This window comes from Schistocerca americana, chromosome 2 (genome assembly GCF_021461395.2).
Source record: "Schistocerca americana isolate TAMUIC-IGC-003095 chromosome 2, iqSchAmer2.1, whole genome shotgun sequence".
NCBI lineage: Eukaryota > Metazoa > Arthropoda > Insecta > Orthoptera > Acrididae > Schistocerca > Schistocerca americana.
Window position 1 is genome coordinate 950,166,425 of NC_060120.1, and position 17,925 is coordinate 950,184,349.

The 17,925-nt window shown below is 41.5% G+C and overlaps 1 protein-coding gene across 1 annotated transcript in view; it reads right to left on the reverse strand.

The window, feature by feature from the left end:
* LOC124596114 overlaps positions 1–17,925 on the reverse strand; it is a 147,662-nt gene that overhangs the window by 64,631 nt on the left and 65,106 nt on the right. Inside the window, exons 7-9 of the mRNA XM_047135128.1 lie at positions 7,249–7,439; positions 5,944–6,107; positions 3,146–3,321 (exon numbers count right to left, since the gene is read on the reverse strand). Coding sequence (XP_046991084.1) covers positions 3,146–3,321; positions 5,944–6,107; positions 7,249–7,439 — 531 coding nt within the window. The remainder of the gene's footprint in view (positions 1–3,145; positions 3,322–5,943; positions 6,108–7,248; positions 7,440–17,925) is intronic.

Below are 17,925 nucleotides of genomic sequence, written 5' to 3' on the forward strand. Positions count from 1 at the left end.
AAGGATGTGGGTTTTAAGGGAGAGGGTAAGGAGCCATTCCAATCCCTGTCCTTTTTTCCCCAAGGTAGTCTTTCCGCTCCCGAGATTGGAATGACTCCTTACCCTCTCCCTTAAAACCCACATCCTTTCATCTTTCCCTCTTTCCTGACGAAGCAACCGTTGATTGCGAAAGCTTGAAATTTTGTGTGTGTGTTTTTGTTTTATTGTGCCTATCTACCAGCGCTTTCCCGTTTGGTAAGTCATGGAATCTTTGTTTTTAATATATTTTTCCCATGTGAATGTTTGTTTCTATTTTATTTATATCATTAAAAAATAAATCACTTAGACAACACTACAAGGAAAGACAATTATCAGTCCTATAGAGGAATTATTGGACAGCAGCAAGGTCTATAACACAAAGTGTTAATGATTTTGCCTCATTAAATGAACTATTCTTAATCTATTTAACGAGGTACAGCCTTCTACACCTACAAAATGCCAGCTGAGTTTCATTAGTAATTCAGTTATCATGGCGATATCTTTACAAGATTGAACTGCTATCAAAATTTAGTGCAATTTTGGCAAAGAAAGCAATCTGACCAAACTCAGCCTAAATGGGTCCCCCATCATGCTACGGAATAGATAGTGCACTGTGTCAAGCACCGCGTAGTTAGCATACAAGTACACTGTTGTTGTTGTGGTCTCCAGTCCAGAGACTGGTTTGATGCAGCTCTCCATGCCACTCTATCCTGTGCAAGCTGCTTCATCTCCCAGTACCTACTGCAACCTACTTCCTTTTGAATCTGCTTAGTGTATTCATCTCTTGGTCTCCCTCTACGATTTTTACCCTCCATGCTGCCCTCCAATACTAAATTGGTAATCCCTTGACGCCTCAGAACATGTCCTACCAACCGATCCCTTCTTCTAGTCAAGTTGTGCCACATAATTCTCTTCTCCCCAATTCTAATCAATACCTCCTCATTACTTATGTGATCTACCCATCTAATCTTCAGCATTATTCTGTAGCACCACATTTCAAAATCTTCTATCCTCTTCTTGTCCAAACTATTTATTGTCCATGTTTTACTTCCATACATGGCAAAAGTCCATACAAATACTTTCAGAAACGACTTCCTGACACTTAAATCTATACTCGATGTTAACAAATCTCTCTTCTTCAGAAACGCTTTCCTTGCCATTGCCAGTCTACATTTTACATTCTCTCTACTTCAACCATCATCAGTTATTTTGTTCCCCAAATAACAAAACTCATCTACTACTTTAAGTGTCTCATTTCCTAATCTAATTCCCTGTCCGCCCCCGGTAGCTGAATGGTCAGCGTGACTGATTGTCAATCCTCTGGACCCGGGTTCGATTCCCGGCTGGGTCGGGGAATTTTCTCCGCCCAGGGACTGGCTGTAGTGCTGTCCTCATCATCATCTTATCACCCTAATCGACTGTGGGTCGCCGAAGTGGCGTCAAATTGAAAGACCGGCACCTGGCGAACGGTATGCCCGACGGGGGGCCCTAGCCATACAGTTAAATAAATCTAATTCCCTCAGCATAACCCGACTTAATTCGACTACATTCCATTATCCTCATTTTGCTTTTGTTGATGTTCTTCTTATATCCACCTTTCAAGACACTGTCCATTCCGTTCAACTGCTCTTCTAGGTCTTTTGCTGTCTCTGACAGAATTACAATGTCATCGGCGAACCTCAAAGTTTTTATTTCTTCTCCATGGATTTTAATTCCTGCTCCAAATTTTTCTTTTGTTTCCTTTATTACTTGCTAAACATACAAATTGAATAACATCAGGGATAGGCTACAACCCTGTCTCACTCCCTTCCCAACCACTGCTTCCCTTTCATGCCCCTCGACTCTTATAACAGCCATCTGGTTTCTGTACAAATTGTAAATAGCCTTTCGCTCCCTGTATTTGACGCCTACTACCTTCAGAATTTGAAAGAGCGTATTCCAGTCAACAATGTCAAAAGCTTTCTCTAAGTCTACAAATTCTAGAAACGTAGGTTTGCTTTCCTCAATCTATCTTCTAAGGTAAGTCATAGGGTCAGTATTGCCTCACTTGTTCCAACATTTCTATGGAATCCAAACTGATCTTCCCCGAGGTTGGCTTCTACCAGTACAAGTACACAGTGCGAGTACACTACCAACACAAAAAATTAAAAATGAATTTCATCATGAAAATTTTTAACTAGATCAGTTGATCAATTTGTAATTAACAACTTTTAAACAAACAAAGGAAAATCTAGGACGTAATACTGACAGTATTATGAAAAAGGATAGAGTGCTACTTACCAAATAGTCGAGATGTTGAGTCACAGACAGGCACAATGTAAGACTGTTAAACAAGTAAGCTTTTATATAAAAGACCTCTTTCTGAATTAGACAACAATCACACATTCAGCAGATCCAACTTCCACAGTCTCTAGCTGCCAATGCAAGACTCAGAGTCTGGTCTCGGCAGCCAGAGAGTGCTGCATTTGCGTGAATGTATGTGTGTATGTTGTCTAATACAGAAGAAGAGCTTTTGGCCGAAAGCTTACTTGTTTAGCAGTCCTTTTTGATTTGCCTGTTTGCAACTCAACATCTCTGCTTAAGTATCACTCTATCCTTCCCATAATATTGTCATAACTTTAAAACACATTTATATAAGATATCCAGTATAACTACCATTATTTTAAATAATGGTTTCCCAGAGGATTTCTGAAATGTGATATTAAATTCCTAGTAACTATGATAATACTACAAACATTTTACAAGAATGCCTTAATAAATGTAAGGAACTTTTATAACCAACACTAGGGATGTGCAACACAGACAGCATTATATTTTTCAACATTTTCTAAACAACTATACCAATAAAAACTACAGACTAATGAAACATTAACATTCCTTGCAAATAAATAAATAAATTTACAGTGCAGCTTAAAACAAGAAGAAGAAGACAAAAATGAACAGTAATGACAAAAATATTAAGACTAATTATTTGTGATCAAGCGAGGAATTCCAGGGAGGTATCTGTGCGTGAACCATTTCTGAGTGTCTGCAAAGCCGCATACCAAATTATGATTCTCTTTTTATCCACATAATGCCAGGTATTATTTTAAAGAATTGTTTTATTTCTCTACTGTAAACTACTTACATGTTCACAAGGTGGACAGAACCAGTCACCTTCAGGAATTACAAGTAGCGCAGGTCTGAGACAAGATCCATGCCAACCAGAATCACATTTATCACAAAGCAGAATCCATTCAGGATGATCACTTTTGCCACATTTTTGGCAAGCATGTTTATCTTCCAGTTCTTCAGTTTCAGTATCTAAAAAATGTATTACAGATAAATTACTAGAACAAAAGACTCTAGTACAGCAAAATAAAAGTTATGAATTACAAAGTTTAGTTGGAACATGGAACATACTTCATACGCCACCTTACTATGTTTTATTCTCACAAGAGGAATACTGAATTTTAGAATCTCAAACAAGAACATGTAATTTCAAAAATAACTACACAAAAAGACTTGCTGGTCATTTCAAATGTTTTTAGTTTCTTTGGCTTCAAAATTTCTCAATTTGGTCAATTAAAATTAGCAGCCAGCAAACCAACAACCTTCTCAACAATCATAAAATCCTAAAATGAACACCTATTTAATATGTTGGATGAAAATCTTTGGCAACCAAAATAGCCTGAATCTCCCTACGGGTTGTTTCCAATGAAACTATATATTGCTTCTCACAAAGCAGCTGTTATAATTCCTTGAGGGGTGATGGTTTTAGGATAGCAATAGAAAGTGGAGAAACCCTAATTACGGTATAATCTGAAGTACCCTCTATTATGCACTTCTACTAGACTGCCGTCTCCACAAGAAGGTTTACTTACATTATTTACAATGATTAACTACAAGAAATGAGAATTATAGTGAGTCTACAAACTGAAGAGTAAGCAGATGAGTACCCACTCTCTACCCAGCTTCATCACAAGGAGCACCTATAGGCTGCTTCACAAGGTTATAATGACCCTTTCAAAGCACCCTTTAAATCGGTCTCCACACAGTGCACAGACCTGCCTTTGGAGTGTTCATTTTTAAACAAATGCATTAAATTGATATGGAATACAGAATTAGTAATTACTATAACAAACAGAATAAACACACATGAATGGAATCTGCATAAGCCAGTATCTGCTGTGCTGCACTGCTAGATGGTACACTGATTCTTAGTCATCCTGTACAGCAGTTGCAACATTTTTAAATGTAGAGATGGATTAAACCTTTGTAGCTGAAAAGAAAATGACAGGTTGGTTGGTTGTTTTGGGGAAGGAGACCAGACAGCGTGGTCATCGGTCTCATCGGATTAGGGAAGGATGGGGAAGGAAGTTGGCCATGCCCTTTCAGAGGAACCATTCCGGCATTTGCCTGGAGTGATTTAGGGAAATCACGGAAAACCTAAATCAGGATGGCCGGACGCGGGATAGAACCGTCGTCCTCCCGAAAAATGACAGGCTGACAACAACAACAGGGTGTATACATGGACAGGGAAATAAAATTCCCAGATATTTCCCAGTTGAAAATACACTTTCTCCCAGGTGAAAATACACTTTTTCTGTGTTAAGTGACAGTATACTTCTCTTCAGCACTATAAAATCCTTTGAATGTTTATGGTTTTATACACTGACGTAGAATTTCCCAGCACTTTAGCAAACGAAACTCAGGGGGAAAAAACACGTTTTGGAAAGATCTTTGATGTACAGCAGCATGTACGCTGCATATTATCGTGTTACGAAGGTATAAATTCAAAGGTATAAATTCGAATTCCACCAAACACCATATGTTACTTTCCGAAGCATTGAAATCGAAATTGCGACATGCTTTGTAAGCCACTCACAGCTCATGTCACGTAATCTCGCCAGTTGATGACAGCATAGGACACGTGATGTAGTCAGCCAATAGCAAGATCACTGTAAAGTAGCACGAACACACAAATAAGAAAAGTTGATGGTTTAAATTAATATACGTAGTGTTGCTACAAGAAAAGCAAAGCTTTCACTCATAATATTGCTCTTGAAGATTAAGAAGCTGCAAGAGAAGCTAAGCTTCCTCATATAATGTTTATCTTTTTTTGCAAGTTACACTTTAAGATACATCAGTAGTTTTTAATAACGATGTAAATCTCTGATTTCCTGGTCTCGAAGTTCTTCTAGATGGTCTTCCTCAAAGAGTAGTTTTTTAAATGAGAGTCAAAGGCTCTGTGATTTAACAAATTCGTCGTACATTCTCGTACATAGTTCATCTTGCATAAAACGAAATTTACTTTGAAAGTAATGCTTTTCAAACCACCATTCGCGGTATTTTCCCATGACCTGTTAGAAATTGGTTCGTTTCAGCAGTTCCACAGAGACCCAGATAACAGGCGTCACTGCACTTGTGCAGTTACGATGACGCAGGAAGCCTGTACGTTCGTACATGTAAAACATTAAAAGATCTTTCATTATGTCATAAAAGAAACAAGAAATCGGAGGATACTTCAAGAGCATCGGAATTTTGTGAACCATATTAAAATGCATAATTCGGCTTAAAGTGCACATTCGTATGTCCAGATTCGGATGTAAATTTTCTTGAGTACGAGTACTGCATTATCTCATGTTTGATTCTTTATTATGGCATAATGCCATATGAGCTAGAAGACGGAAAACATGCACTTTAAATGCAGCAAACAGTTGAAAGTAGCCAACAGTGTGAAATTAAATACTTTGTTTCAACTAAATTGAAGGCCTTGGCAGAAAAGATTAATAAAATTAATAAGTAGCAAGAAACCTATCAGTGCAACAAAACAATAGCTAAAGTATCTCAAAATCTATTTAACTAATCATCAACATCTGGAATCTAATTTATGATATTCACTAACTAGCATTTCATGAATAGGCATACAGCAAATATTATTACCCTTCCGTGCAGTTCTGGCCCTGCGCAAGGGAAGGTCTTCTGTAGCGCCCTCCTCTAGGTCGGATTCTGGGGAAAATTCATGATCTGATTTGAACACAAGCTCGGGTTCTTCCTCCTCTTCTTCCTCTTCAGTCTGTAACAACTCTTCTTCTTCTGCAGATGAACTGTAAATTGTATTCAAAAATTAACCCCAAAGTCCATCATTTGAAGCTCATACCATCAACACAGTACTTATAACCAATTAAGGTGTACCACTTATATCACAAACTTCTTCAAGTTACTAAGCAATAAAATCTTTACAGTGTCTAGTTTAAAGAGATCAGTACAGCAAAAGGACAGAACAGTTACATCATCAAAAAAATATTGGAATGTTGAAATGAAGACATAAGAAATATGCCTCTGTTTACATCACTCCAGATCATTAATATAAAGAGGTATGACCTCCCTCTCCCTCCCTCCCTCCCCCCCCCCTCTCCCTTTCTCTTTCTAATTTTTGTTTGGGAAAAAAAGACAGCTTGCTAAAATTTACAAAATTTTCAGTTTTTGAGCTAACCAGTATTGGGAAATAAACTTTCCATACAAAGACAGAGATCTTTCTATTACTTTGAGGTTACAAAATCAAAAAATAAGAACAGACACTATGTCGAATCTGCAGCTGTAATAAACCTTATGTAAGCTGACGGTAGAGGGGGAGAAAGGAAAGGAAAGGAAAGGAACTCATGATGTCGGCTGCATTGAGACTTTATGTGAAGTAAGTGGTACCAAGTGAAAATTTATAATGGACCGGGATTCAAACCAGGGATCTCCACCTTGCTGGGCAGCGCGTTAATCACTGCACCACCTGTACACAGCATTTATCACAGCTGTGTGGACTACATTGGTATACCCCTCAGCCGTATCACATTCCCACCCTGCACCACCTATCTGCAGCCGCCATTCAAGTCCTTCATTCTCGCTACTTTAAGATTCCTGATGGAGGTTGAACATGATTGTGCATTTGCACTAAAGGTGGTGGATTCATAGCCCATTGAGGCAATTCAATTATATGAATGCGTAATGTCTGTTCTTTTGGATGCGTTCGAAAGAACAGACCCCATGCAGAATCTGCAGCTGTAATACATATTATGTAAATTGAAGGCGGAGAGGGGGGGGGCTGACTCCACATAATGTCCCAATGCAGCTGACATCATTAGAGACTTCTGTTTCCTTTCCTTTCTCCCTCTTCAAACTTAAATTTACATAATATCTTAAAGTTAAGACTATTGGCAGAAATGTTATTTTAAAAGGAAGAAGCCTTTCATTTACCTCGATTCTGATGAAGACTGCCATGGGTTATTTTCATTAAATCTTGCTAATCCATATTTCTTCTTGCGTTTCTTCTTCTTGTTGGTCTTCTGTTGCTGTTGTGGCTGCAGTGACTGTTGTTGTTTTCCTTTCCTTTTTGAAGTAGAAGCATCAGCATGGTCGCCCGTAGTATAATCTTCATCAGAATCAGTCTGTTAAATAGCAAATTATAAGACTCTCACTTATTATTATAAAAAGAGAATGCTTTTCGCTAATACTGTCAATTTTTCTAGAAATTTTGAGATATATAATGCAAAGTTTGGCCTCACAAAAAATAAAACATTATTACAAGCAATAAAATGGAAATGAAATACGATAAGTACATGCATTATAATTCGCTTTAGTTTCTTTACAGTTATGTTTTGAAGCAGAGGACACGCTCTCATCAAATAAATGAGGCAGGACCTTTGTTACCAATCATCGATGAAAACAACTGGAATAAGGCTGACACAGAACATAATCAATCATTTTTTAACATTTTAAGTTTCTTGGTTTTCCCTGTAATGGATCAAGGAACAATGAGACTGTAATGCATAATTCTAAGGATCTACAGCAATCTGTCACTCCTAAAATAACTGGCTGTTGCATCTCCTCCCTCAGTAATATTTAGTTTCTGGATCAGAACAAGAAGAAATGGAAAGAATTAAAATGCTGTTCCAGTCCTTATTGCAAAATAGATAAACATGAACTAATAATATTTGTAACTGACAAAGGCACAACAAAAAAGAAGTTACACACCTGAAATGGTAGCAAACATAAAAAGGCATGTTGTTACCTTCAGTCGAAAAGCTGATTTGATACAGCTCTCCATGGGAGTCTAACCTGTACAAGCTGCTTCATCTTTGCTTGGCTATTACAACCTGCATACTCTTGAATCTACTTACTGTAGTCAAGGCTAAGTCTCTCCCCTGACAACTACGCCCCCCCCCTCCTCCCCCCCACCCATCACCCATTCCCCACTGCCCCTTCCGTCCATTACCAAACTGAGCACTGAGCATTCCTTGAAGATTCTGAATAAGGGCATTACCAGCATCAGATATTGAGTGCCTGCTGTGCAAAATGGGGAGCTGTTGTGTGCTCATATGAGCCATCATTACTAGCACCTGACAGAGTGTGAAAGGTGCCTCACTGTGGGTACCCATTTGACAGGCTGGTCAAATTGTGCAGTATACAGATATGTGGGGCATTCAGATACGACAGTGGTCCTACGTTGGACTGCATGAGAATATTACACCAGACATACCAATCATTAAGGTTCTGGTTGACCACGTTTGACCACCATATGGTAGGATCATTTTATTGTGCACTGAGCCATCATAACCCCTTCACATCTGCACCTACCACACGAGAACAAGTAATGGACTCCCTGCAACATTCTGTGTCATCTCACATCATTAGTCAGAGACTAACAGCAGCTGGACTAGGAAATTACTGTCCAATGCTTAGGCTGCCATTAACACCACAACACAAACAGCCACAGCTGGAGTGGCACTGTGAATGGCAGCACGGACTGCTGATAAATGGTGTCGCATTGTGTTCAGCAATGAATTGCAGTTCTGCACTGCAGTTTTTAAACAGAACAATGCCTTTCCATACATGGCACATCACTTATTTTGCTGCCCAAATATCAAAGCCCATTAAACTTTCAGTATCTCATTTCCAAAACCCAATTTCCTTCACCTCGCTCATTAAAGACATAAAATATATTGCCTGATAAAACTGTAAAATTCGGGGGGCAGGTGGAGGGGAGGGGGGGGGGGGGGCATTATACTGAGTAGTAGGAGGAAGAGGAGACTGACGGAGGGGTGAAGAAAAGTAAAAAATAAGAACATGAGAGAGAAACTGTGGAATGTCATTGAAGGGCTGGGTCACCATGATTCAAACTAAACTGTATGATACTCATACAAAAGAAAGAAAATAGTATTCCCTTTATTACACAATTCTGCCCTCAGGATTAGACTCCACAACTGTTATGCCAAAGCAGTGAACTCCTTATGTTAAACTCTGAAGTATGATTTAAATCCTCAAGCAAGGTCATCAGTCCCTTGATTAAAAGAAAATTCAGCTGAAGTTAGTGACGTCAGCCAGAAATTTGACAGAATGATGACAGTGTATGAGAGGGGTAACAAAGAGGCACTTTACGTAATCTTGATGCCAGAACTAAGAAATAATTTAAATGAAGTAAAAGTATATGGGTCAGGGTAGTATATAGGTCAGAGTGTAAATGATGGCTCCTCCAGGCCTCATCTGTGGCGAGAGACCCTCCCACAGCCGTCCCACACCTGATCTGTTATAGACAAAAGTGTTAAAGATGGGAACAGCACACATTATTCACAAGAGTGCTAGCTGTCAAGGGGGATGGGGGGTGAGAGTACACACTTTTAGACATTTCCAATACACTCAAGATTTATTGTCGTAACAGTCCATATGGAACACATGAAATGATCACAGTTACAGATCATTAGCACAAGCAGTTCTGACGTACTAGGTATCGATCCCTGCTGAAACACCCATATAAATACACGATGTGGCCTCCGCAGGCGGCAATGCAGGCACTGACTCTGGCATTCAGTCAGTTGTACAAATGGTGAATACTGTCCTCATATACTTTTTCCACAGGTGCTGGACCTGTTCACGCAGTTCTGTAAGAGTTGCTGGACAGCAAGTCACACAAGTCACTTCTTGTCCCATTACATCCCATACGTGCTCGATTGGAGACAAGTTTGGAGAGCGTGCTTGCCAAGGAAGTTGCTGTACATCTTTCAGAGCATGTTGAGTTTCACGGGCAGTGTGTGGGCGAGCATTAACCTGTCAGAACAGCACATCACCTTCCTGTTCCGAAAACAACAAAAGAATGGGTCTAACAACATTCTGCACATACCAAGCACTGATTAGCGTCCCTTCCAGAAATGCCAAAGGTGAACAAGAGTTGTAGCTTATCACACCAAGAGCATAAGGCCAGAGATGGGGCCAGTGTGTCTTGGACGAATGCACTCTATGAGACAGAACTCACCAGACCTACGTCGTACAAACAAGTGATCATCACTTGCGTGCAGGCAGAATCTGCTTTCATCGCTGAAGAATATGGCACACCATTCCATCTTCCAACTGATCCTCTGACGGCACCAGTCAAGCCATGCACATCGATGCTGTAGCGTGAGTAGTAGTCTCACTGCTAATAACCAGTTCGCAACAGTTCATGTTTATACATCTGGGTTCAACAGCAGTCTTATCTGAGGTGCAGTGGCTATACAATCTACCACTGCTGCCCTTACAATATGACAAGCCTGGAGAGCACCTGTGCTGCGTGGACATCCAGAACCTCATCTCCGGAGAATGTTAACGTGACAACTGATACCAGCATCGTTGCACAACTGACACACCATATCCAATTTGAATCACAATTCTTCAAAAGGACCATTCTGACACTTGGAAGGCCACAATTTGACCCCTTTCAAACTCACTCAGTTAGCCATAGGAAGCACGAGTGTGTATCCTTGGCATGGTTGCTTCACACTTCTACACCACACTGAGCCTTCTGTCTGTGAACATTCCCTACTAAAGGGTAGACAAGATGGTGTTCTGGTAGCTATGCCACTATGGTACCTGTTGGCAGACAATGTTGAAACCATTATCAGTACATCCACTAACCCCAGGTGGCATATTCTAGCACCGGATTAAAATCGACATCATCTTTCCAGTGTAGTAATTGCTTTTCTTTTTCTTCATGGCAATGTAGTGTGTGGCAAAAAAGGGACTAGCCATATCCAAAAGCAATTAAAATAGTGAAAGAAGGATGACCAAGCCAGTTCACAAAAGGAGGGAGCACTGAGAATCTGCCAGACCCATCATGTGCCAGGAGATGCTTCAGTCCCAATCACCTTGCCCCTGGCCAGAAAGTGGTTTAAAATGTTATATTTGGGAATAAAAACCATTTTTAGTGAGAAAAAAGAATCAGCTCACTATCCATAAGTCATCACCAATGTTAGAGGCAGAGACTCTAGAAGACCACACTCAGCATGGAAAGCCAGGAGGGTACACTCCACCAGGATCTCAGCTACTGTCTGTAAAACTCCACAACCACACAATGGCTTGTTACATAAAATAAAACTATGGGTCATTCTTATATAACCAATGTGGAGGATAGTATTCCTTCTACGAGGAAGGAAGCAGTAGTCTCCTTGGTAGTCTGAAGTTTATTAAAGGTGACAGTAGCCCACGAGCTCATCTCTGAGTATGGAGAGATCTTATTTGCACCTGCAAATCCACACCAGTGATTGTCAAAGCAAATGTTGGGCAAGTAATCACTCCTCTAACTGAACAGTTGGCCAGTTCATTTCCCAGGAAGCCACCAAATTACTTGGGGACAACTGAACATGTAATAAGACTGTCAGAGAACAACATGAGTAGCAGATACCACAAGGTGACAAGAGTAACATTGATCATAGCCTGGAGACTGATCATTGGGTCACTAGAAATTAAAACACAGCTGACGGATGTCTGTTTAATGAAAGAGGGACTCAACATACCTATCAGGCATACAGTAAAATCATATGTAGTTCCTGATTCACAGATGTACAAGCAAACGGTTTTAGAGTGATCAGTGTAAATTAAGGTACCACCCTAATGTGTAAGTGTGAGTACACCGAGTGTTGTGTTGCTATGTGTGTGTACTTAAGTCAACTGCAAACTATTTCAGCATAGGCCAGCCACTAGAGGCCACCTGTAGGAAGTGTGCACACAGTAGCATCTCCACCGTGCTGTTTAATGGTGACTAATGATTATATACAAATGAAGCAGTGCTCACATACTCTCTTGATGTTCTTTTAGCTTGAACCGCTCACATCAGTTGTTGTGTCTATTGCTTGTGTTGTACATTCTGTGTAATTATTTTGTCTTGTTACGTGAGGAGTCACAAAAGGCTTATTTCCGTTATTGTTCAGAGGTTTATGAATGAACTCATATTTGTGTTACATCAGTTTCATGTATTACTTTGCTACTACACACCTGGTGATGATTTTGGAATGGTTTCAGAATGTGCAGTTTTTAAGTGCTGTTTCAACAGGTTTAGTCATTATGGATGCTGTGTTACCGACCCTGCTTGAACAGCTTACTTCGACAGTGACCATTAACAGACAGAGTACCATTCAACCACCATTATCCACCCACTTGTCCTCTGTATGATGATTCAGCTGAGAATTAGAAAGCTTAAGAGAACACTGAGACAGCATTTTTTGGCTTTCAATGTGAAAGACTCGAATTTGTGCAAAGCCTTATTCCTCTCATGCATTCCACCTAAGGTATAGCAATTACTGTGTCAGCTTGCCCCTTTACAAGAACCAGTAGCTCTTACTTTTGATCACATGTGCAGTTTATTATCCAACCAATATTGCAAACAAATGCATGTCATAGCTTTGCGAGTTGAATTCTACCGATATGCAAGAAACCCAACCAGTCGTACATGGTCTGGGCAGCTGAACTTGACGGCCTTAGAAGTAACTGTCAATTCATTGCTGATGCACACAATGACTCTTACGCAGACTCTATGGTGTGCGACCCAATTATCTGTTTAGCTCCGGACAAGGAAGTGTGCCAGAAAGCTTTATTCTGTGAAAAACCCCATAGGCAGAAATTCTGCAAATAGCACAATCTTTTGAAATTTCTCGGGCAGTGGGTGACCAAATTAAAGCTTAGGGCGACGTGGCAATAGTGTCATAAGATGTTCCCACTGGGACGACAGATAGCTTGCACAAGGAAGTGGCACTGGCGGTGGTAAATGTGTGGGCCCAGTGCAAAGCAAACCACGGCCAGCCCAAGCTGCGATAACTGCCACAGCACCAGCTTCTTCATTTTCTGTTACCATCTTGGGGTTTCTGTTTTGTCCAGCACGAATGTTAGGTGCGCCCTATGCACTCTGCTACTTATAATGTTTACCAGAAGAAAGGACAGATTGTCTTTGTGTATCATTCGTCAAAGGTTGCTCAGGGTATGAACATGGATGTAAACGGTCTGACTACAATGCTTGTGACTTCTTACATGTTGTTTATCGAGTTAAGTGCTTTTCCTCCAAGTGCTCAGGCTACAGGTCGAAACAGGTGCTGCAGTGACATTACTGAATTCTGACACCTATGTGAATTTAGGCTCGCCATCGTCTGCACCAGTCACGTGGAAGCTTTCAATTATAACAAACAGAACATTGTGCTGTTGGGACAATTTATGGAATCTGCCCCTTACAAGTCAGTGGTTTGTTCCATTACATTTTTGGTACCTGATGATGCTGATGTTGAAAACTTATTCGGGATGGACATGTTTCGGGCATCTGGACTTTCTATCACTGATGCAGTTCACCTTGTGTCCGATCAAGTACCATATTCTCAAAAGGAAATGCTGTGTGAGGAGTTTACAGACTTGTATTAGAAGGTGCTGGGTGTGTTACAAATTTTTCTGTTCATATTTCTTTGAAATCCACAGGTTCGCCTCATTTTTGTCATGCACATCCTATTCCTGTCACCCTTAAAGATCAAGTGGAAGTAGAATTGGTCAGACTTCAATCTCTAAGGGTTGTGCAACCTGTTGCGGCTAATGAATGGTTGTCTCTGCTGGTTGTAGTTTGCAAGCTGTCACAGAAACTTTGGCTCTGCTGTGACTTCAGTACGATTGTCTACATGCAATCAATCATGGATACATATCCTCACCCAAGCCAAGAAGAACTGTTGGCAAAAATATCGGGAAGCCAGTACTTTTCTGAAACTGATTTGTTTGAAGCTTATCTGCAGGCTACTGCGGACAAAAGAGTCTCGGCGGGTTCTCGTTTTGAACATTCCTCTTGGTCTCTATCAATATTTGTGCCTTCCTTTTGGGGTGGCTAGTGTCCCTGCTATTTTCCAACAATTTTTAGAGCATCTGAGTATGTTTGTCCCAGGTTCTATTAATTATCTGGATGATATTGTTGTCAGGGGTTCCTCCATGGCCAATCACTTGAAAAATTTGCATGCTCTGATTTCTGTCTTAAAATCCATAGGCTTACACTATAACCTCTCGAAATCTCAGTTTTTTTCAACCGTCTACTGTTTATTTTGGGTGCACGGTCTGGCAGGATGGGGTTCGCCCTCTACCAGACCACACCTCCGCTGTTATGTCTATGCCTTGCCCCTCATCCATGAAGGAGCCTCAGGCTTTCCAAGGTATGATAGCCTACTGTCATAAATTCCTGTCGGGGGCGGCCACATTGTCCCACCCGTTGCATGCCTTGTTACACAAGAATGTACCTTTTTGCTTGAGCTCAGTTTGCGGACATGCTTTTCAAATGTTGAAAACCAAACTACTTTCGGACCCTCATTTAGCTACGTTCTCTCCGAACCAGCATGTAGTTTTGGCAACTGACCCCTTACAGTACGGCCTCAGTGCAGTCGTAGCGCACTGACACGCCAACAGCTCTGTGCAGTCTTAGCACACAGATATGCCAACAGCTCTAAATGACCTGTTGCTTTCACTTCTAAATCCCTCACTGTGGCCCAGCAGTGTTACTCTCAGGTGAAGAAAACAGGCTCTTGACCACAGTTCATGTTTTTTAGTATGGTTCCAAGTTCCACCTTGTTACTGACCATAAACCCTTGGTTTCCTTGTTAAACCCTCAAACTTCCTTGCCTGACTAGGTGGCACATCACCTAAAACACTGGGTGCTGTTATTGTCTTGCTATAATTATGAAATTCAGTTTCAACCAACGTCTCAACATGTCAATGCAGAAGCCTTGTCCTGCCTTCCTGTGGGTCCTGATCCTGACTTTGATTGTGAAGAATTGTTTTGCTTCCCTCTTGATATTGAAATGCAGGCCACAGTTGAGGGTTTCCCAATTACGAGCTCGTGCACAGCAGCTGCCATTTTTGCTGGCAAGGTTCTCCACAAAGTGGTTCGATTTGTTCAAATTGGTTAGCCTGATAAACTACGGGTCGAGCTTCAGACCTCCTGCGTAACTATTTTTCCTTACAACACTGTTTCGGTTTTTATGGTGGTTTACTACTGTCCATGGAAGACCTCTCTCCCAGAGAGCCGTGTTATGGTGCAAGGTTCTCCACCTTCTCCACCAGGGCTATTGGGGAGTTTCGTGTACTAAACTGTTAGCTACAGATATGTTTTTTGGCCAGAGATTGATGGCGAAGTTGACTGTTTTGTCATGACTTGTGAGCGGAGTGCCCAACAATAGGCAGCTTCCAAGGCGTCTCTGTCCCCCTGGTCCGGCCCACACCAGCCATGGGAATGCATTAATGTAGACTTTACAGGTCCCTTCTTGAATTCCTATTGGCTCTTGATTGTGAATGAATTTTCCTCGTTTCCTTACATTCTTTGATGTGCGATGATGTCAGCAGAAGTTACAATTCATTAGCTTTTGAGGTATTTTTTCCCCCCCCCTATTGAGGGGTCGCCTTGTACCTTATATTCCGATGATGAGGCCCAGCTTGTTTTCCACACCTTACATTTGTTTTGTTCCTGACACGGCATTCATGATGTTATGACTCCACAATTCCATCCTCAATTAAATGATAAGGCAGAATGACCAGTGCACACATTCAAGGCCCAAATGAAAAAGTTTTTTGTGGATTCTTTGCAGGACAATGCCCTTCGCTGTTTTCTGAGCACCTATCATTTCGTGCTATGGGGGAGACGAGCCCGGCTGAGTTGCTTCGTGCCCAGCAGCCATGCATGCTCCTCCACTTTCTACAGCCTGCAACACAGTTGCTGCAGTCAGTTTCGTCCAGTCGTTTTGCACCAGGCTCGCTGGTGTGGGTGTGGGTGTGAGGGTTTGGTCGCCGGCCTAAGTGGATACTGGCCACTGTTGTCCGCCTCTCTGATCAGTTATGTCCCCGCTTGGTGTTGGAAGCTACCGATTCATGGGTATGGTCCCCATCACCACAACCCGCCCCACTGCCCTCTACTTCAAGCCCGTTGTTGCCTACTGTGTAGGTGCCCCCATTCCACTGGCTGCCTCCTCCAAGAGCGGTGCCCTGGGGTACCAGCTTCCAAGCACCAGTACTCTCCGGTCTTGGGTCCACTGTTGTAGCCTGCTGTTCAGACAGGGGCACCTCCACTGACCCCCTTGCCATCATCACCTCAGCCTTCGTCACTGGTGGGTTCAGCCCTGTCTCCTCCACACTAGGATCTGCCTGCTGATGATGATCATACAGAGATGGCAATGGCACTGACATTCCCGATCTGTCATGAGGTGCCGCACAGGCCCATCACCCTTGGGCATGCCTATGTCTCCACGTGTTCCAGCCCTATGCTACACTGCCCACCTGGCACACTGTCCCGTCCCCATCATCACCAGCTGCTACCGCTCTGGATCCAATGGATGTGTCTCTCGTCAGGCTGCTGGCGTCTCCTCCATTGCTTAGGTGGTCTCTTGTACAACAGGAGGTGTGCTGTATTCTGCTACTAGTGCATGTGCGTGTTAGTATGACTGTGGTGAGTGTAGTGTCACCGCATGTGAATACTTAAATCAATCACCATCTGTGACAGAGCAGGTCGGCCTCTAGAGACCACTTATAGGAAGCGTGCACACAGCACAGTCTCCGCTGCACTGTCTGCTGACACGTGTCCATACATGCACACAACAGTGCTAACTCACTCCAACTATATTCCTTAAGTCTGTAATGTTCACATCAGTTGTTCTGTGTATCACTTATGTTACACCTTCTTTTGTCTTGTTATGTGGGTAGTCATGAGAGGCTTACTTCCGTTATTGTTCACAGGTTTATGAATTAAACTACATTTGTGGTTCTTGGATTGGTTCCATGTGTTACTTCGTTACTACAATGACGACGTGCAATGTGGATTGTAAGGTCTTCAGCAAAAACCAATGCCTTGGTAGTAATACCATCATGATGAAAGAGATCCAGAATAGTCATTATTCTTTGGTAGCCCAGTAGGCTATGCAACTCGGCCGACATCTGGGATGAAGAAGCACACCTGCCAAAGGAGGAAACATAGTACTCCCAGCATTTCTACCTACTGCATTTACTGATATGGTGAGCCATTGTAGCCTATGATGGTCAAGTTTGTTGATTTATTAAATAATTTGGTGAGTCAACAAAAATTGATGACTAGTAGCAGTTTCCGAAAAATCTTTCCCTATGTCTTAAATCTTATTATGCACAACTGGGGTGCTTTTGAGCGGCTTGTGAATTTTTTGCTTCCTGCAAAATCAATTATTACCAAGAGCTGAGGCATATGCTGAATAATCACAAATCTCTGTGCCTCTCTAACACTTCTAGTAACTTGTGGAGTCAATGACAGGGTTATCATCTCAGTTAAAACTGAGAGGCACAGTGGAAGGAGGACTAACCCAAGTGATGATGTCTCCTGCCCATATTTAGTTAATCAAATATCATGTTCACATCTTTCTCCTCTTGGATGTTGGAGACGTTTGTTTTGAAATGCGCAGTTACTATCTTTTCTTGCATACGTGGGAGAGGTGAGCATCGTGAAGCAGAGCACTTAGCCACATTGTTGCAGCAGCAAAGTGCTAATGTAAGTAGTTATGTTGGTAGTGAAAATAAATACAAGAAAGGAATTTCTTGACTGGATTCAACTTAAATATAAAATTTTGTGAAGTAGTGGAAAGTACTATATGTGCACCT